The sequence below is a fragment of the Nomascus leucogenys genome, chromosome 20, assembly GCF_006542625.1.
Source record: "Nomascus leucogenys isolate Asia chromosome 20, Asia_NLE_v1, whole genome shotgun sequence".
NCBI lineage: Eukaryota > Metazoa > Chordata > Mammalia > Primates > Hylobatidae > Nomascus > Nomascus leucogenys.
Genome location: NC_044400.1, coordinates 75,132,231 through 75,153,615, shown reverse-complemented (window position 1 = coordinate 75,153,615; position 21,385 = coordinate 75,132,231). Strand labels below are relative to the sequence as shown.

The following is a 21,385-nucleotide window of genomic DNA, read 5'->3' as shown; positions in this document are numbered from 1 at the left end:
CTGGTACATCTCTTTGTTTCTTCAGGACTTGAGGCCATGACTTGTTTATTGGTTAAGGCTCCTGATCCTAGCACAGTGCTGAACACATACCAGGTGCTCTGTAAGTGTTTGCAGGATTGATGAAAGAATAAATGATTAGGATGCCAGGGAATTCATGGTACATTGATATCAGATCCTCTCTTTCACTAGGCCTTCAGACCAAGCCCTAAGCAACCATGAGGAGCCTGCACAGCTCCATTGTACGCAGGTGTTTTCATTCCCGTTATCTCCCTTGATCTTCACAACCAGAGAAGGTGGTAAAGCACAGTGGACTGAGCTTGGGCTTTGGTGTTAGTAAGAACAGGTTTAAGTCCTATCTCAGCTAAATCTTTCTAGAACGGAATTCTCTCACCTGTACAGTGATGATAGTAGGAGCTTACTACTGGGGGTATTTGTTAGCATGAAATGAACTACTAAATGCAAACACTTAGTATAAGTCTTGCACATGAAAGGCACTCAATAGATGTTAGATACTATAATAATAATAATCAAGACTCCTCTGCATTATATTCCCCATTTTATGATGAGTTAGCTGAAGCTTAGAGAAGGGGAGTGATGTATGCAAGGTTTCTTAGCAAGAAGTGATGGTGATGAAGAAGATGATGATGGTAATGATGATAACGATGGTGCTTCTGTAGCTGCTGGTGAAGATGATGATGGTAACTGTGGCAGGCACTATGAAAAGAACTTTACGAGGTCTCTACAAGGAGAACTACGAACCACTGCTTAAAGAAATCATAGATGGCACAAACAAATGGGAAAACATTCCATGCTCATTAATAAAAAGAATTAATATTGTTTAAATTGCCCACAGCAATTTATGAATTCAATGTTATTCCCATTAAACTACCATTGACATTCTTCACAGAGCCATAAAAAACTATTTTAAAATTCATATGGAGCCAAAAAAGAGCTTGAATAGCCAAGGCAATGCTAAGCAAAAAGAACAAAGCTGGGGGCATCATACTACCTGACTTAAAACTATACTACAGAATTATAGTAACCAAAACAGCATGGTGCTGGTACAAGAACAGATACATAGACCAAGGGAACAAAATAGAGAACCCAGAAATAAGACTGTGCACCTACAACTATCTGATCTTTGACACACCTGACAAAAACAAGCAATGGGGAAAGGACTGTATTCAATAAATGTTGTTGGGATAAATGGCTAGCCATTTGCAGAAGATTGAAACTGGACTCCTCCCTTACACCATATACAAAAATAAACTCAAGATGGATTAAATACTTAAATGTAAAACCCAAAACTATAAAAACCCTGGAAGACAACCTAGGCAATACCACTCGACAAATAGGCACAGGCAAAGATTTCATGATGAGAACACCAAAAGCAATTGCAACAAAAGCAAAAATTGACAAATGGGTTATTTATCCACCATGTCTCATCAGTCACTCATTGAGTGTTACACTTTGAGCAGTGCTTTTGGCCTGCCACAATGTGGGCTGAGAGAGCTGGGGAAGTCCTCAAGCAAAAAGCCACATACGGGAGCAATTGTAGGTCTGTCCGAGAATCACAAAAGAGTGTGGACAAGGGGATTTGGGGAAGGTAACAAGAATCTTTGCTACTGCCATCTATTCCTTAAGTGTTTAACTTCTCAGTGACTATTGCAATAATCAGGTAGCCATTGCTAATAACAACAGTGAAGAAAATCTTTATATCATATGCACCTAAGTACTAGTTTCAGGCGTTGGGGTATAGCACTAGGGTTAAGAACATGGGGTGGAGGACCCACACTCTAATTAGGAGTGTGGAGTGGGGGTCTTACCCTAAAGTTAGGGGCCTGAGGTGAGAGTGTAACACTATAGTTGGGGGCTGGGTGGGTGTCTGATACTACAGTTTGGAGCATGCTGCTTGAATCAGACCATCTGGGTTAGAGTCTTGGCTCTGCCACTTGCAGGCTCTGTGTGACCTCGGGCAAATTAGTTCACCTTTCTGGCTCGAATTTCCTCCTCTATAAAGCAAGGACACTGGAATTGATTTTATGGGGCCATTGCAAAGCTTAAAGGACCTAATGCAGATAATACACATTGAATTGTGTCTGAGGTGTGATGAACACTCAATAGCTTTTAGTGATTATTATTATTATTCAGAAGAAGCACGTTCCAGGAGAATATTAATCCTGTGATCTGAATAAGCTTCCTGGCTCCTGGATCCCGTGGATACTGAGCCACACTTGTTGACTAACTGTTTTTCCTGAGTGGGTGGTTTGCCCGCCAATTTGCTTTGGCAGAGAAGGGCTTCCCCAATAACATATAGTTGCTCTTGCCTTAGTGGCACATGCACTGTGGAAAAGGAAACCAGATTTGAATCCATGCATTTGAGGTATAGAATCCTAGGATACTGCCTAGGACTCTAGGTACAATAAAAACTCCTATTTTACAGATTAGGAAAATGAAGCTCAGAGAGGGAAATGTATTTGCTCAAGGTCATAAAACTTGGTGGAAGAGCCAGATTTAGTAAAAAAAAAAAAAAAAAAAAGGCCCTCTGACTCCTTTCTTTACAGAATATCAAGAGGTGATATGGATTGAGGTATATGTCCCTCACCTTGAAATTATTTTATTCCCCTGTTTCTTTCTCCCCATCTCTCCTTCCCCACTCATTTTTCTCCCCTCTTGCCAGGAAAATAGAAAATATGTGCTGATTAATTGAGTATTCTACGTAAAAAATTGCCAAGTCATTTAAAAAATTCTGTCGATATCCTAAAAATATTCCTAATAATTTTGAGACATTATCTACTTCATTAATAATGCCATTATTTTTCCTTCAGAAATGTTCATAAGCAAAGAAATATTCTTCCCCCTCATTGGTAAATTCCTAATAGTTATATTTAGTTATGTTCAAGTGAAAAGGAATTGCATTATGCACGTTCTTCATATGAGAATTACTTTTTAAAAATTGTCTTTTCCTCCAGATCTCTGTTCTCTGTGAATCTGTGCTCCAGCTCAGCTGGTCTAACAACCAAGCTGTCTTGTGGCAACAGTGCCCTGGTGTCTATAGTGAGGAACTATCTGATACCTTTCTTTCTCCAGAGATAAACCTGATATAAATTCCCATCACTTTACCTACTAGCTATGTGACCACATGTATCTATGGTTCTCAGTTTTCTCATCTATAAACTGAAGATAACAATAGCTCCTACTTAGTTTTGTTTTGTGCGTTAAATGAGACTGTGCTTAGCAATGCACACCTGTGGTATTTCTGTAAAGCCAGCTTTGTTATTTCTGCTTCCAGCAACGTTTCCTACATATTATCTTTAGGCCCCTTCTCCCTTCTCTCTATTTTCTAACTCTTGCCCACGTACCCTAGAAAAAGTTCAATTTTTTTTTTTTTTTTGAGACAGAGTCTTGCTCTGTTGCCCAGGCTGGAGTGCAGTGGTGCAATCTCGGCTCACTGCAAGCTCCACCTCCCGGGTTCATGCCATCCTCCTGCCTCAGCCTCCTGAGTAGCTGGGAATACAGGAGCCCGCCACCACGCCCAGCTAATTTTTTGTATTTTTAGTAGAGATGGGGTTTCACTGTGTTAGCCAGGATGGTTTCGATCTCCTGACCTCGTGATCCGCCTGCCTCGGCCTCCCAAAGTGCTGAGATTACAGGCGTGAGCCACCGCGCCCAGCCAAAAGTTCAATTTTAATTTTATTTTTGAATAAAAGAAATAAAGGACAACTGCCCAAACCTTTCATTAATTCATACTTATTAAAATTATTCCAATGGAACCACGATCATCAATTTCTAAAGCCCTTCAAAATGCCCACAACCCCCCTTAGAAATTTCCTTAAGTGTGTCCATATGTTACTTAATCCTTTAAATAAATTTTCTGTTAAGCACCATGTTTAAAAATAACTCTTTTCTTTTATTGAAATATAATAATTTTGAAAACTCTTCATGGGCATTCTGTTTTGTTTATGTAAAAAGACTTAATCTTGTTCATCCATTCGTTCATCTATTTCCATCCAACATTTACATGTCAAGTCCTGTGCTAGGCATTTGCAGACTCTGTTAGTTGATGTAAGAACTATCTTGGGAGGCAGTTATTCTAACTCCATTTAACTGGTGAGGAAGTTGAAACCCAGAGTAGAGAGTGACTTGCTCAAGGTGGCACGAGCAGTAAATGATAGACTTGGCTCTGAAACCAAGAGATCCGGACACAGGTAAGAGACTGTCTCCTCTGCCCTTTCTCTAGGACAGACATTTGAGAATTTGAAAATGCACAGGCTCCCAAACAGATTTGTTCCATGACAACAGCCAAGATATATCAGCAATTAGAACTCATGCCCTGCAGCCTGTTGGAAAGGGTGGGACTGGAGTGCACACAGGAAGCTCCACCCCTCACAGGATGTATGCGAGGTCTGTCCTCTCATTTCTGAGAGCAGCTTAGACACCCACCTCCTCAAGCATGTGCTTCCTAGGTAGGGAGGCAGGGGAGGCTGCTGAGCAACCAGGGTTGAGGAGGTATGGCTGATGATTCCTGGGGGCTCCTTGCAGAGCCTTGACTCACCCTGACTCTCAGTGGGCTCCTCTGGCTCTGCCGACCACCAGGTGGGAGGCTTTGGTCCTTCTCTAGACCTCAGTTTCCTTGCCTATAATCTCACTTAATGAGCTATTTAAAATCTCAGTAAAGTCGAAACCTTGATAGTGCTTACTTGGCACATGGCAAATTATTACCATGTGGAGGTGGCCAGGCTAGTAGCTAAGACCACTGGCACTAACTCTTGTCCAAGTAACCAAGAGAAAGCTCAATTGTAATTTCATTTTTACATAAAAGAAATAAAGTGCACTGCCCAAACTTTTCCTTAATTCATATTTATTAAAATTATTCCAATGGAACCACTATCATCAGTTTCTAAAGTCCCCCCACCAAATGCCTAGAAATCTCCTTAAAAATCTCCACAAGTGTGTCCGCATGTCACTTAATCCTTTAGATATATTTTCTCTTAGTCACCAGGTTTAACCCAGTTTAAATTCCCACCCCTCCACTTCCAAGTTGTGTGACCACAGGTAAGTCGTATCTCTGGCTCTCCATTTTCTTGTACATAAAATGAGGACAGAACAGGAGTTCCTGCCTCTTAGGTCTGTACTGGGGATTAAATGAGATAATGCTTAGTGACGCGTTTAATGTGTGGCTTTATTAGTCCATTTTCACACTGCTGTAAAGAACTACCTGAGACTGGGTAATTTATGAAGAAAAGAGGCTTAATTCACTTACAGTTCTGCATGGCTGGAGAAGCCTGAGGAAACTTATGATCATGGCGGAAAGGGAAGGGGAAGCAAGTATATCTTACTGTGGCAGAGCAGGGGAGAGAAAGTGAAGGCGGAGATGTCATACACTTTTAAATCATCCGATCTCATGAGAACTCACTCACTATCATGAGAACAACATAAAGGAAACCACCTCTGTGATCCAATCACCTCCAACCAGGTCCCTCCCCTGACACATGGGGATTACAATTTGACATGAGATTTGGGTGGGCACACAAAGCCAAACCATATCAGTGGCAAAGGCCCAATCAATATCAATGATTACGGCGTTTCCTCTTCTGCTTCTCATTAATCCCCCCATTGTTTGCTGGCCAGCATAAGTAACTACGCAAGCCTGTGGTCTCACCACGTGGGATGTGTTTTCTAAAAAAGAAAAATGGAAAGGAGACTTCTTCAGGAATGGGCATGAGACATGAGCATGTATTTAATTAGGCAAAAGGGGGAGGTCCCTCCACCACTATCTTATTCTCGATCACAGCCTCATGTTTATTTATTTCCATGGATTGCATCATCATCTTTGCATTTATCTTTTGCTTGTTCATTGTGCTCCTTGAGGGCAGGCATTTTGTCTCTTTTTCTCACTGTTGCTTCCCCCATAGCAAATCATGTCTGTCTCTTGGGTGCTTGACAGATGTTTGCTGAACGTGTAGATGAAGGGAAAATGATGATAGTTAAACAGATCTTTTAAGAATGAGTGGAAATTCTTTTTTTTTTTTTTTTTGAGACCGAGTCTCGCTCTGTCGCCCAGGCTGGACTGCAGGCACCCGCCACCACGCCCGGCTAATTTTGTATTTTTAGTAGAGACGGGGTTTCTGCATGTTGGTCAGGCTGGTCTCAATCTCCTGACTTTGTGATCCGCCTGCCTCGGCCTCCCGAAGTGCTGGGATTACAGACATGAGCCACCGTGCCTGGCCGGAAATTCTTTATGCAGTTGAGGAGATGGAGGGCTAACCAGGGTGCAGGTTCGGTGAGAGCCCCGGGCTGCGATGGGGAGGTGGGACAGCAGAGGCAGCTTGTGAGGGGCCAGCAGGGGTTGATTCTAGGGTGTCTAGTAGGCCATGCTTGGGGCAGGAGTTTGCAGGCAGAAGCTGTAGGCCCGTTGAAGGGTTTTAGGAGGAGAGAGACAGGATCAGATTTGTGATTTGAAAAGTGTCCCTGATGCAGAGTGGGATATGGGTCAGCAGAGGGAGGATGTGGAGGCAGACAGGGACACTGGTTAGGAAACAGTAGTTCAGAACTCCAGAAACAAAAGGGAGGATGTTTGTGAAAAGAAGTTCGTGCCTCTCAGCATCGTTAACAACCATACATGGTGATTGTAACTTGAATTTGTGTAGGATCAGTCATAAGACTTAGATTGTTTGCTAAACTCTGCTCTAGGGAAATGTAAAGTGGTTCTTCCTCTTGACTATCAATTAGCATGTTTTGACACAGACTTTCTTCCAGTGGGATTTAAAATCTGTGTTCTTTAGTTGAATCAATAGGCTTGAACATTACCATCCTGGACTGTCTGGGGGAGAAGATTTTTTTTGAAGAGTCTCAGGAGCAAACGGGCCATGTAAGGCCAAACTGACTGTTAATCCTAATTTAAAAAGAAGAAGCTGCTACAGCATAATGAGTGCGGACAGTTAATTAGCAGGTAAGAAAACACAAAGTCTATCAGAACAAACCCACAGTGATGTGTTCTGTTTGGTGGTGAGTTAAGCACACTCAGATGACCTGTTTCTAAGCTTGGTGAGGAGTTTCTGTTTCAATAAAGAGGGAGGTCAGCAGTCTTGCTGGTAGGTTCTCATGGGCGCATTTTAACATTCTTCCTTTTTGGATGAGCATGGGGCTGGGAGGGGTGTTGAAATAGAAAAGTAAGGGTGACTGGATAAAAGAGGGTCGAGCTAGGAGGAACATCTCCCACCGAGAGCCCGGGACATCAGGAAGACTGGCACACTCAAGCCACATCCTCAGAGAGAAGGCATTGCGAGTGGATAGAGGGAGGATGCAGATGCTGGGCTGAAGCAGGGAAGTCTGGGAACCCTGCACGGGGCTGCTGAGCAATGGGACTTGTTTCCTGGCCCCCAGTGATTCCTGGGGAAGGGATGAGTTGAACAGGTGAGGAATGACTCGCTCTCACCATGGACCTCCAGAATCCCAGCAGCAGGAGACCCCACAACCCCCACAGACACTTAAGACAACAGGGAGAACTGCTTAGACAGGTGGCAGGGGCAGGACTCCAGCCTGTGTGTTGCCCAGAGGGTTTGGTGTGGGAACATCTGCAGTGAAGCATGGTCAGTAATGCCCATTCCCCAAGGCTTGCCATGCTCCTCTAGGAGCGTGACTGTCAGACCTGGACAGAGCAGGGTGGCCTTGCCTGTAGGATGAGGCCAGTGCATTCTGAATGCCCCCCATCTGCTGGACTCTCTTGGGGCCCCAGCCTGGCTGTGCCCATGTGTAATGCAGTGTCAGATGCCCAACCAGGGTGCTTCCTCAGGGCCCTCTTCATGGCTCCGTTGCCAGCAGACTATGTCAGACCATCGGAGAACTCTACCAGACTGGCTCCCACTGGTGTGCACCAGCCCACCCACAGCCTCCCCTCACCACAGCCTCCCTTCACTGGCACACACTTGTTCATGCCCCATTCCCCACCACCCCACCATCGCTTTGCCAGCGTGCTGTGAGTGGACCTTGCCTCCCCCTCTTCCAGCACATGTGTGTGCATGCACCCCATAGTGCCACCATTGCTGGCATGTGTGCACCCTGCTGTGCCCCCTACTGATACATGGGTACCCTGCCATGCTGCCACTGCCAGCATGAATGCACAAATGGACACCAGCAACTCTGCCCCCGCCAGTGCCCCATCCCCACTGGTGCAAGGGCTAGCACAGGTGCTGGCAACCCCACCCCCACCAGTGTCCCACCCCTGCTGTGCTGCTGCCATCACTGGCACAGCTATGTGCAGGAACACCGCCACCCAACTCCTGTTTGCGCCCCACCCCAGCCAATGCACACATACCCCACTGTACTGTTGCAGCTGCTGGCACATGTGAGCAAGCATGGATCCTACTGCCAAAGTGCTTTGGCTGGCACACCCATCGAAGTGTTGTGGCCAATGGGCAGGGAACACCTCGGCCCATTCAGTGTAGCACGTTCCTAACCTTGAGGGGCCAGAGAACAAATCTGGGGGCCCAATGTCAGTCCGCCAGAGCCAGAGCATGCAACCCAGGAGTGCTGAGCTGAGCGTTGGCTCCCTAAAATCTTCCCGAAATGAAGACAGTCAACTGAACCCACCTCATGCTGCAATCTAACCCCCAAGGGCATCAAAGAAGATAAAAGCAAAAAACCCTATCTAAAGGTCAGCAGCCTCAAAGATTGAAGGACCATCAGTCAACACAGATGAGAAAGAACCAGTGCAAGAACTCTGGCAACTCAAAAAGCCAGAGCATCTTTTTATCTCCAAATGACCACACTAATTCCCCAGCAATGGTTCTTAACCAGAGTGAAATGGCTGAAATGACAGACATAGAATTCAGAATATGGATAGGAATGAAGATCATTGAGATTTGGGAGAGTCAAAACCCCCAAGGAATCTAAGGAATTCAATAAAACAATACAGGAGGTGAAAGATGAAATGGCCATTTTAAGAAAAAACCAAACTTATCTGATAGAGCTGAAAAACTCACTTCAAGAATGCATAATATAATCACAAGTACTAGCAGCAGAATAGCCTAGGTTGAAGAAAAAATCTCACAGCTTGAAGACTGGTTCTCAGAAATAATTCAGTCAACAAAAATAAAGAAAGATGAATAAAAAGAATGAACAAAATCTCTGAGCAATATGGGATTTGTAAAGAAACCAAATCTATGACTCACTGGTGTCTCTGAAAGAGAGGGAGAGAAAGCAAGCAACTTGGAAAACATATTTGAGGATATTGTCCATGAAAATTTCCTTCAGGAAATGCAGGGAACCCCTGTGAGATACTACATAAGATGAACATCCCCAGGATATATAGTCTGTCAGATTCTCCAAAGGTCAAAATGAAAGATAAAATGTTAAAGGCAGCTAGAGAGAAGAGGCAGGTCACCAACAAAGTGAATCCCACCAGGCTAACAGTGGATATTTCAGCAGAAACCCTACAAGCCAGAAGAGACTGGGGGCCTATATTCAGTATTCTTAAAGAAAAGAAATTCCAATCAAAAATTTTGTAGCCAGTCAAACTAAGTTTCATAAACAAAGGAGAAATAAGATGCTTTTCAGATAAGCAAGTGCTAAGGGAACTCATTACCACCAGACCTGCCATATAAGAGTTCCTGAAGGGAGTGCTAAATATGGAAAGGGAAGACCATTACTGGCCACTACAAAAACACACTTAAGTACACAGACCAGTGACACTATAAAACAACTACACAATCAAGTCTGCATAATAATCAGTTAACAATACGATGACAGAATCAAATCTGCACATACCAGTATTAACCTTGGTAAATGGGCAAAATGCCCCAATTAAAAGGCAGAGGCCTGGTGTGGTGGCTCATGCTTATAATCTCAGCACTTTGGGAGGCCAAGGTGTGCAGATCACTTAAGGTCAGCCTGGCCAACATAGTAAAACCCCATCTGTAATAAAATACAAAAATTAGCTGGACGTGGTGGTGTGCACCTGTAATCCCAACTACTCAGGAGGCTGAGGCAGGAGAATCACTTGAACCTGGGAGGCAGAAGTTGCAGTGAGCTGAGATTGTGCCACTGCACTCCAGCCTGAGTGACAGAATGAAACTCCCTCTCAGAAAAAAAAAAAAAAAGGCATAGAGTGACAAGCTTGATAAAGAAGCCAGACCCAACTTTATACTGTCTTCAAGACACCCATCTCACATTCAATGACACCCATAGACTCAAAGTAAAAGGATGGAGAAAAATTTACCAAGCAAATGGAAAACAGAAAAAATCAGGGGTTGCTATTCTAATTTCAGACAAAACAGATTTTAAACCAACAAAAATAAATAACACAAAGAAGTGCATTACATAATGATAAACGGCTCAATTCAACAAGAATGCCTAACTATCCTAGATATATATGCACCCAACATGGAGTACCCAGATTCATAAAACAAGTTCTTAGAGACCTGCAAAGAGACAAAAGTAACCACACAATAGTAGCAGGAGAAGTCAACACCCCACTGACAGTATCAGACAGATGACTAGGGCAGAAAACCAGCAAAGACATTTGGGACCTGAACTTAACACTTGACCCTGGGCTAGACAGTGTCTTAAATCCTGTGCAGTGCTGTTGTTCTCTGGCTCAGACCCTGGAATGCTGGGGCAGACGTGGATGACTGGTTCTTTACTCCATCTTCCCTCACCATCTCAGGCTGTCCCACATCCACCTGCCTGCTGGCATGCCTGGCAGAGGCTTTTGTTGGCTTTTCACAAGCCAGAAGGGCTGGGGAGCTGACAGAGGTTCTCCCTAGGATGGAATGAAGAGAGCTGGTGCCTTAATGCTTCCTGTGAGATGATGCAGTTGTCTTCCTCCACAGTCTCCCAGAGCTCCCCAGAGGATCACGCTGCAGGTACCCACAGCAGGAACTTGCCCTGAAATGCACTCCGTGGCTGCCTGCCCGGCCCTGCCCTGCCTCAGTGCCCACTCCCTCCTGATGTCTCCTGGGATCACCCCCCAAACAGACTGCCTTCACTGGAATCTGTGTCTCAGGGTCTCTTTTGGAGAAACACTTCCCAGCTTTTCAAGGTCCTGCTGTCCCCTCCACTGAAGCCTACTCCGACATGCCCTTTTCTGAACTCCTATTGGTTTCTAATCTACACTGCCACAGTACCTAGGGGCATATACAGGGGAACCAACTTATTGTCCCAGCTTTAAAAACAGAATGTCCCATGTCTCAGAAACCCCTTCAGAGTCAGCAAATCAGAGCAGTTGGTCACTCTAGTAGTATCACAATTTAATTATTTCCTGATTACCTAAAAGGGTTTATTGTATTATGATACGGGGAGAAAGAACATATTGAGTTGTAAATGGTTCTGAGACACTAAATTGATTTGAATAGGAAGAGGGGAGGTGAGAGATGGGAAGGTAGGTACAGGGGTTGGAATGTGAAGTAGACCTGGGGGCATAGAGTGGGCAGGAGCTAGGCTTTGCGGGTAGCTTGATACTTTAGCAATGCTGAGGTTAATTGATGCTGTGAACACATTTCCACATTGGTGTCTTTGTGACTGTCTGGGGTAGAATATAAATTTCTGCTTCTCTTTTTTTTTTTTTTTTTTTTTGATATTTGAAATACAACTTTATTCTGATTCTAAACGAAAAGGAATGGGAATGACAGTAACAAACAAGATTTCACCACTGAATATTGTGATGTGACTGTAGCAGTCTTATATTTGAAACTCAAGGAATCAACTGCGTTCCAAAACAGCTAAATATGCAGGTCCAAACAATGAAGGTATTTTTTAAACTGCCACATTCACTCCGAAGCCCACTCATCTCCTTCAGCATCCCACAGATGAAGCACATGTTCCGCTTAGCTAGATAATAATGAGGTGGCACACACGCTGCACCGCTGACATCACAGGACAGCTGCCTATAAAACTAGACTTCTGACGCTGGGCTCCAGCTTCATTCTCACAGGTCATCATCCTCGTCCGGGAGAGCAGTTGTCTGAGCAACCTCTAAGTCGTGCTCATACTGTGCTGCCAAAGCTGGGTCCATGACAACTTCCGGTGGGGCGAGAGCAGGCATGGCAACAAATTCCAAGTTAGGGTCTCCAATGAGCTTCCTAGCAAGCCAGAGGAAAGGCTTTTCAAAGTTGTAGTTACTTTTGGCAGAAATGTCGTAGTACTGAAGATTCTTCTTTCGGTGGAAGACAATGGATTTTGCCTTCACTTTCCTGTCTTTAATATCCACTTTGTTGCCACACAACACAATGGGGATGTTTTCACACACTCGTACCAGATCTCTATGCCAGTTAGGCACATTCTTGTAAGTAACTCTCGATGTTACATCAAACATTATGATGGCACACTGGGCTTGGATATAATAGCCATCTCTCAGTCCACCGAATTTTTCCTGGCCGGCTGTGTCCCATACATTGAACTTAATAGGTCCTCTGTTGGTGTGGAACACTAAGGGATGAACCTCAACACCCAAGGTGGCTACATATTTCTTCTCAAATTCACCAGACAAATGACGTTTCACGAAGGTCGTTTTCCCAGTACCACCATCACCAACCAATACAAGTTTGAACTGGACCTGGGGCTCTCCCTGCGCAGCCATCGCGGCGTTCCTGCGGAGGCAGAGGACGGAGGCGAGCGCTCGCGCGGCCCCGCAGCCCATGGCGGCCCCGCTCCCGCGCCCCCCAGCGCCCCACGTGCCCGCCCCACAAAGGCCTCTCGCCCGCGGCGCCATGGCGGCCGGGCCTGGGAGCGGGAAGGCAGCGGGCGGGGCCGGCATCCGGGACGGCGGGGCCCAGAGAACGGCGGACGGAGGTGTCGGGAAGGGAACGGGACTGGGACCGGGACGGGGATGCGAGCGGAGGACGAAACGGGGGTTCGCGGGGGCTGGCGCCGACCCCACGCCCGTCTCCTGCCCCGGCCCGGCCGGGCCCGCACCACCCACCTACTCACAGCCGCCCGCTGCCCCTGGGCCCGCCGCCCGCCCCGGCCCTGGCCCCGGCTCCGGCCCCTCAAATTTCTGCTTCTCTTTGTTAATGGAATGATGTTTCCATGCATGCACTTTATCAAGGCTGCTGTGGTGGAAAGGGGGTGGCATTTCCATGTTTATCAGGGTTTTTCCTTTGCATTACCTTCATTCTCCCTCATAAAAGTTCTTGAGTGTGGCACTGTCCATTTTATTGATGAGTAGAGACAGTATGCTGTTTACTTTCCAAAAGCAGACATTTTGAGAGTGTAAGGGGGGTGGTATTAATAATCATGTCAGGATGTCAGGCATAATCTGAGAGTGTCCCCTGCAAACTACTGATGAGGGCGCAAGGTAAAAACTCTTAGCTAAGGTCCCACAGCTAGCAAGGCAGAGGCAGAGGTGGAATGATGGTTAACACTGAGTGTCAACTTGATTGGATTGAAGGATGCAAAGTATTGTTTCTGGGTGTGTCTGTGAGGGTGTTGCCAAAGGAGGTTAACATTTGAGTCAGTGGACTGGGAGAGGCAGACCCACCCTCCATCTGGGTGGGCACCATCTAATCAGCTGCCAGTGCTGCTAGAATAAAGCAGGCAGGAGAAGATGGAAGCACTGACTTGCTGAGTCTTCCAGCCTTCATCTTTCTCCTGGGCTGGATGCTTCCTGCCCTTGAACATCAGACTCCAAGCTCTTCAGCTTTTGGACTCTTGGACTTACACCAGTGGTTTGCCAGGGGCTCTCACGTCTTTGGCCACTGACTGAAGCCTGCACTGTCGGCTTCCCTACTTTTGAGGTTTTGGGGCTTGAACTGATCCACCACTGGCTTCCTTGTGCCTCAACTTGCAAATGGTCTATCGTGGGACTTTACTTTGTGATCATGTGAGTCAATGCTCCTTAATAAACTTGCTTTCATATATACATCTATCCTATTAGCTCTGTCCCTCTAAAGAACCCTGACTATTACAGGTGGGATTTGAAGCCAGGTCTATTGGGCTGTCCACAGGGTCCTCTCCATCAAGGTGAACACCTTAAACAAACATATCTACCATGTGCTGACCACCTACAGTGTGGCCTTCCATGCAGAGCTACATTGATTGATTTTCACATGGTAAGACTCTTTCTAGGTAGGTGGTATTATCTCCAATTTACAGATGAGGAAACTAAGGCACAGAAACATGGATTGCCCAAAGTCATTCACCTAATTTGTGGTAGAGGTAGAAACTGACGAATGGTGTTTCTCCTATACCAGCCATAAGGCCAAGTGAGGGAACATAGAGACTGAAGCCCTTGTTCAGATTAAAACAGGAGATCCTGAGGGTGATGGAACAGGTGAAGTGAGGCCCGCTTTAAGCACTCTGCACACATGTGACCTCATCAGCCTTTGCTACTGTTTCTGACTTTTCTTGGAAGTTTCTTCCAGCAGAAAAGTGAGCTTATTTTTCTTTTCCAGGTGTCTTCCTCCAACTTGCACAGCCTGCAGCTCCTATTGCTGCCACATATATTAATGCTGATATCAAAGCCCCTGCTGGAAGTCAGGGAGCGCCTGCTCTCTTTGCAGAACCGGCAGCCCCAGGTGTGCTATCTTTCCCCAGTTGGCTGTGACAAGCAGCCTCTGCAAGGCCGAACCATTTCCAGATCCAAAAGCTGAATCCCCCTTGGCTGCACTCAGCCCCTAGCTCCTGAGGGTGTGGAGAGCAAAAAACTTCCTGCTGAGCCCTGACAGCTGCTCAGTCTGGGCCCCTTTCCACAGCCTGGCTTCTTCCTGCCAGGAGAAATTCATCTTTTCACAGCAGAGGGAGTGAGGACAGCCTGCAGTTCCTGTTGGATGGCACCTGCTATCTCTCTGCCTCCTGGGTAGTACCAGGTGTTCTCCTCTGTGGGAAATGCCCTTCCTCCTCCTCCTCCTCCCTCCCTGTCTGCCTGAAAAATGACTCAACTTTTACAATTCACTGCACATCACTACCTCTTCTCTGCCTTCGAGGCTGTTGGGGTCTTCCTCTGTTCCCACAGCCCCTGCCCAGCCATCTGGCACAGCCTCCTGCACAGAGAAGGACACTACCTGTCATCCTTATGGATTCATGAGTGATGAAGCGACAGACCTGGCACAGATGAGGTACTTGGTGAGGGTGTTGAATGAAGATGGGGAGATGAATGGATGGGTGTGTGAACAGATGAACAGGAGTATTTAAAAATGAATTAACAACTGACCCAGTAAACAAACGAACAGGTGAAGGAACAAGAACTGATGAGCTGAAACTCTGCCTTCCCCAGGACAGGACTGAATTTGAACTTCGCTTCAAGACTCATTTATTTCGTCCCTTTAGGAGTGACGTTGTTCCTTTCAGGTCCCCACCTTTCCTATCTAGGGCTGGACTCCAGGCCAGCCTGGCTCCCTTGTACAACTCAATTGATGGGCAACTCATTCCTTTTTGACAGAAAGAGTCCAGTTTTCTGATGGAGCCCAAATCTGAGTCTCGATTGTCTCTCAGGCCCCTGATCAGCTATCACAACCCCGGGAAGTCCTCCCTGAAGCCTGAGGCTGGCGCATGCACCTTCAGAGCTGCGATCATGAATGCTGAATGACACATGGGGCCTTTGCACCAGCTGCTCCTCTGCCTGTATTGCTCATGTGCAGATGTGTGCGTGGCTGCCTCCTTCTCTCCAAATCTCTGCTCCATGATCAACTCTGTGGAGAGGCCTTCCCTGGCTACCCTAAGACAGCATCTTCTCCATCATTCTCCTTCTCATTTTGCATGACTTCTCTTCAGAGCCCTTATTGCTACAGGTATTAGTCTGTTCTCCCATTGCTATAAAGAAATACCTGAGACTGGTAATTTATATAAAAAAAGAGGTTTAATTGGCTCATGGTTCCCACAGGCTGTACAGGAAGCATGATGCTGGCATCTACTCAGCTTCTGGGGAGGCCTCAGGAATCTTCCAATCATGGTGGAAGGCAAAGGAGAAGTGAGGTGCCTCACATGCTGGGAGCAGGAACAAAAGAGAGGGTGGGGAGGTGCCACACACTTTTAAACGATGGGATCTCATGAGAACTCACTATCACAAGGACAGTACCGGGGGGATGGTGCTAAACCATTCATGAGAAATCCATCCCCATGATCCAATCACCTCCCACCATGCCCCCCCACCTCCAACACTGGGGATTACAATTCAACATGAGATTTGGTGGAGACACAACTCCAAACCATATAATTACATTATATTTTCATGTGTTTACAATAAGCCTCCCTCAACAGAATGTCCATTCCTTGAGGGCAGGGATTTTTGTTTGTTTGTTTTGTTCTATGCACTGCTCCAATTTCTACAACATTATCTGCCATATAGGGGCTCCTGTTGGCATATAGGGCCTCTATACCAATAGTTTCTGGTATAGGGGCTCAATAAATATGGATAAGTGAATGAATGAATGAATGAATCTGGCTGTGTCCTCATCAGGAGAGTCTTATTCATCTTTGCATCCCCTGGGTCTAGTATGGACCAAGTATGTCATAGGTGCTTAAAAACTACTTGCTGAATTAATGATTAAAGTATAGACACATCTTTCACATTTTGATCAAATCCTTCCTCTGCTTCAAATCTCCAATGGCTTCCCATGGTATTGAAAGCAAAATTCCTGATTCCTTACCACGGAGTTATGAGATCTTCTATTCTCCGGCCCCTACTATCCTTCCAACTTCATCTCTTTCCTTTGCTAATATGGAACATCATAATATTCCACCCCAAAACACTAAGGACTGTTGAGCTGAAGGCATTTGAAAAGAAGTAGATGCAGGAAGGCTCTCTGCCTTCCCTCTATTTGCCTAAAAGCAGGATGTAGATTTACAAAGACAATAGATATTCTGCCCCCACCCTCTTCTACCAGGGAGAACAAAGGGTAACCACTGAAGACAACTTTGGACGCTTATAGGTCTGGAGCTTACACCAGAGGAACCTACATGAACCAGTTTCCCTAACCCACCTCGATCTGCTACTTATTTGTTTTCCCCCAAGTTGCTGTCACTAGAGACTCAATGTTCTTTTTCTTTGTCTTGTTGCTTCTTTCAACATTTACTGTTCTTTCTCAAAGCCAGAATTTAAAGCCACTTCTTTGAGCACTACTCATTCCCTGGGTGTCTCCCATGTGTATGTGAAATATACATATTAATAAGCTTCTGTATTTTTTTTCTTGTGTTAGTCTGTCTTTTGTTACAGGGGTCTGTTTCAACTAAGGACCTACGAGGGTTGAAGAAAATATATTTTTTATCCCCTATGCTAACAACACTGCAGCCTTTCCTGAGCCTTCCAAGTGAGTTCCTGCCTCAGGACCTTTGCATATTCTTCCGCTGCATCCTCACAGCGTGACTTCCTTCTTAGACCCAAGTCCTGCCTGCAGCGATAGCTTCTCATGGAGGCCCTTCCTGTCCATATCACAAAAGCAGTCCTCTCCTCCCATCACCCTAGCCCCTTACCCTGTTTATTCCTTCCTAGCACTGGTCAGTAATCCTCAATATTTATTAGCTTACCAGTAATGGTTCTATAAATATACATTTGTAGTGGCCTGTGTCATTCACTGGAGTATCTCCTGTGCCTGGATCAACATAAGAAGTGCTTGATTAATACTTTTAATTAACAAATGCTCCTGCCTATCAACCTTGCTTTTCCAGCTCCTTTCTATTGCATTGGACAATAAAGCACAATGAATGTGCCCCCCCCCAAGGGAGGCCAACTGTTATCAGGGTATGTGTCTTCTTGATTGGATTATGAGCTTGACGAGGACTGAGAAATGTGTCTGACTCTACTTCTGTGTCATCAGTACAGAGTGTAGTACCTGGTATATAGTACGTGTTCAAAAATTGTTTTTTGTTTTGAGACAGGGCCTTACTCTGTCACCCAGGCTGGAGTGCAGTGGCATGAACACGACTCACTATAGCCTTGATCTCCTGGGCTCAAGCCATCCTCCCACCTCAGCCTCCCAAGTAGCTGCGACTACAGGCATGTGCCACCATGCCTGGCTAATTTTTAATTTTTTTGTAGAGATGAGGTCTTGCTATGTTGCCTAGGCTGGTCTTGAACTCATGAGCTCAAGAAATCCTTCTGCTTCAGCCTCCCAAAGTATCGGAGCCACTGTGCCCAGCTAAAATCTTTTGTTGAATGAATTAATTTGCGGCATGACTGAGAATATATAAAAGGGGAAAAATGACTGTGAATGATCAGCATATATTTCAGAAAATCCTGCACTAAAGCACATGCATTAGTTTCCTCATTAAGACAGCCTCCCCATAGGCCCTCCTAAGGCATGATTCTGACAAGCTTGATTTTATATTTTAATCTATATTTTGTTTCAATAAAGAAGTTGAGCATGTAAAGGGAAGCACCTAAGGGGTGAGAGAATGCATGTCCGCTGACCACTCTTTTGCTCGCTGGACCTGACGAATGAGACTTCACAGTGGGGTGAGAATTTCCATCAGAGGCTATGTGGGAACAAGAGTGACTTCATTTTAAATGCTAATCCACCATGTAACTTCTGACTAACCCCATGTCCAGGAATGCCTCCAAGAAGTCGAGTTGATGTATTGCTCTTTATGTAGAAACATCTATTCACTGTAAGTTTCTTCCAAAACAACTCTTGATACTGTTGCAGAAATCGAAGGCTGTGATGCCTGCAGCCACCTATACCTAGATCTTTTTCCCCAGATCTAGGCCCTGGGACTCGGGGGTTGCCATACAGAGATCTACCTGTCTTGTGGCTGCCCAAGACCATGCTTCAGTCTGCAAGTTCCCCTAACAAATCACCCTATACCATCAAACTAGACTTGTCTGCCTCTTCTTTGGCTTCTTGGCTTCTTCTTTGGCATTTGGATTGCTTTGTGTATACAGCCATTTCAAGAAACAGGCTGCCACTGTCTTAGAAAAACAACCTCTGGCACATCTGGTGTGATGCCCTCTCAGAACCAGTTTTCTTCTTGAAGGCTGGTTTGATTTAGCCAAGACACTCATGTCCCCAAAGCTTTTTGACAGCAGAAGTGACCTTCTGCAAGTGCCCAGAGCTGTAGAACTGGAGGGGAGCTGCCCCAGAGAGGCTTCTGCTCTCCAAGGGCGACTCCATCAGGGTTAGTTTCCCTAAGACAGAAGGCAGAACCACAGCTTCGGGAAATTCTTATCATAGTTGCCATTCTTGAGTGCTTTCTATGAGTTGGAACTTTATTGTCCACCTTACAGAGATTTGTTTTAAACTCAGACCCTGCAAACTGTGCATCATCTTCATACCATAGATGGGACCTGGCTTAAGGTCACACAGCTGTTAAGCAGGGTCCCAGCTCTCCAAACCCAAGCCTGGAAGAGTACAAAGTCTGCAGCTTCTCTACAAGCTATCCATCTGGGAAGCATAAATGAAAATGCCATTTCATATTTCCATTTTCTTCGTCTCCTTGTATACTTAGAGCATAAAGGATGCTGTGGTAGACAGAATAATGTAACCCCAAACCCTGTGCCTGCGTTGCCTCATATTGTAAAAGGGGTTTTGCAGATGTGGTTAAGTCGAGGATCTTCAGATAGGAAGATTATCCTTGATTATTCTGGTGCCTTGGACATGGTGCCTTGGCCAGGTCTTGGCTGGAAGCCAGGAGAAAGATTTGAGTACCAACTGCTTCCACCTTTTCTTAGCTGTGAGCATGAACACTTGAGTACCCCACTTTTTGAGTCACAACCCACAAGGTTTGAGACCAATTTGCCCAAAATCACACAGTAAGTAGGAGGTGGAGCCAGACTGGTCTGAGTACCAAGCCTATGCTTCTTCCAAAACACCAGGTTAGAACAGCAGTTCACAGCCAGGAGCGATTTTGCCCCCAGGGAACATTTGGCAATGTCTGGAGACATTTTTGGCTATTACAGCTAAAGGTGGGTGCACCTATCAGCCAATGTGTAGAAGCCAAGAATGCTGCTCAACATCAGACCATGCGCGGGAGAGCCCCCAACAACAAAATATTTTCCAGTTCCAAATGCCAGAAGTGCTGAGGTCGAGAGACCCTGTCATAGATTTTTCTCTAGTAAGTCACGTAATGGCATCATTAAATTATCACGTGCTCGTCCTTTTGGTGGGTTTGTGAACAAAACAAATTTGTATGAGACCATTTATCATTTCTTTCTAGAACTCTGAATTTATAATTTATATTGTTACAGAATACATTTAAATCTGCCTTAATAAAGGCAAGGAGGCAAAGAAGGAAATTCAAACTCACTAAGCACCTTCTGTGTACCAGGCACCATACATATCGCTTAGCAGTCTTTAAATAGTTCTCCTTGCATAATAGCTCTCAAGGTGGAGGCTTAGGGAGGCTGGTGACTTTCCAAAGACATCACACATGGCTGGAGGTGTAGCCTGTGTCTGACCCAAACTCATGCCTTTCTCTCGATGCCACATGGAAGGGCTGGGTTTCCTACTCTTTCCAGGACATAAAGGAAGGGAGTGGGCAGGAGCTGGTTTTGTTTGACGGTCTTGGAAGATTTGCCACAATTGGATTGATGAGACAGCCCAAGGGCCCCACAGTAACACTGTTTGCAGGAATCTGGCCCTGGCGCCCATGATTTGCCATTTTGGCAAACAGAGCATTTCAAAGCATATGGCTCCCAGATGCAAGGATGTGATACAGAGAAGTGAGGCACAGCCGAGCACTTCACCCAGGACCCCTCTGCCTCCAGGTAGTGGTTTCATCCCTCAAGCCATTCAGGAGGGCAAGGAGGGACCTGTGGAATGGGGGAAAGGGCCCCAGTCATTGCCTTTATACTAACTGTAATATGCAGGGCCTGTTACTTATTCCTCAGCTTTCTCATCTGTAAAATGGGTGCACTGATCCAACAGAATGATGGATATGAACATGGATGCTAATTACTATTGTATTATCATTATTATACCATTATTATTATTATTATTATTGAAAGATCTGCCCCAGGGCAGCTCCCCTCTGTTGAGAACACTCTGGGCACACCTCCTCCAATATGTTAATCCACACAACAGCCCATGTGATCATTTGAAATAGAATTGAAATGAAGTTTGTCCTCTGATGCAAACCCGCCAAGAGTTTCCCATTGCACTTGGAATCCAGCTGCTGAACTGACCAAGCTCTGTGGCCATGGAGTTTGCTTCCTTCCTGCCCTCTGACTTGGTTTTCCTTCACTGTGACCCTGTTGATTCCATCCCAGTCACACGTGCCTCCTTGTTCTTTCTAGAACTGCCCAGTCTTCATGCTCAGGTCAGCAATAACCTGAGAACTGGGGAAGGAAGATGGGACTGAGACCTGGGATCTAAGGCAAAATGGCACATCCATGGATATGGGGACAATGCTGCCATTACTCCTTTTAAGGCAGGAGCTGTGAGGAAGGCAGTGGCAGCCAGCACCTTGGACGTACTCCACATCCACACGCGTGGGCTGCATCTAACTCGCTTCATGT

The 21,385-nt window shown here is 45.6% G+C and overlaps 2 protein-coding genes across 2 annotated transcripts in view; both read right to left on the bottom strand.

Annotated features, from left to right (window-relative positions):
• Positions 1 to 21,385, bottom strand: part of SLC2A9 (solute carrier family 2 member 9) — a 197,763-nt gene that overhangs the window by 14,436 nt on the left and 161,942 nt on the right. The window lies entirely within an intron of this gene.
• Positions 11,575 to 12,670, bottom strand: LOC100599771 (GTP-binding nuclear protein Ran). Its single transcript, XM_030800930.1, has one exon. The coding sequence runs from the start codon at positions 12,635 to 12,637 to the stop codon at positions 11,927 to 11,929; it is 711 nt and encodes a 236-aa protein (XP_030656790.1). The 5' UTR covers positions 12,638 to 12,670; the 3' UTR covers positions 11,575 to 11,926.

Coding starts and splice junctions, on each gene's coding strand:
- LOC100599771 (XM_030800930.1), bottom strand. CDS start 12,637: ATGGGCTGCGGGGCCGCGCGAGCGCTCGCCTCCGTCCTCTGCCTCCGC.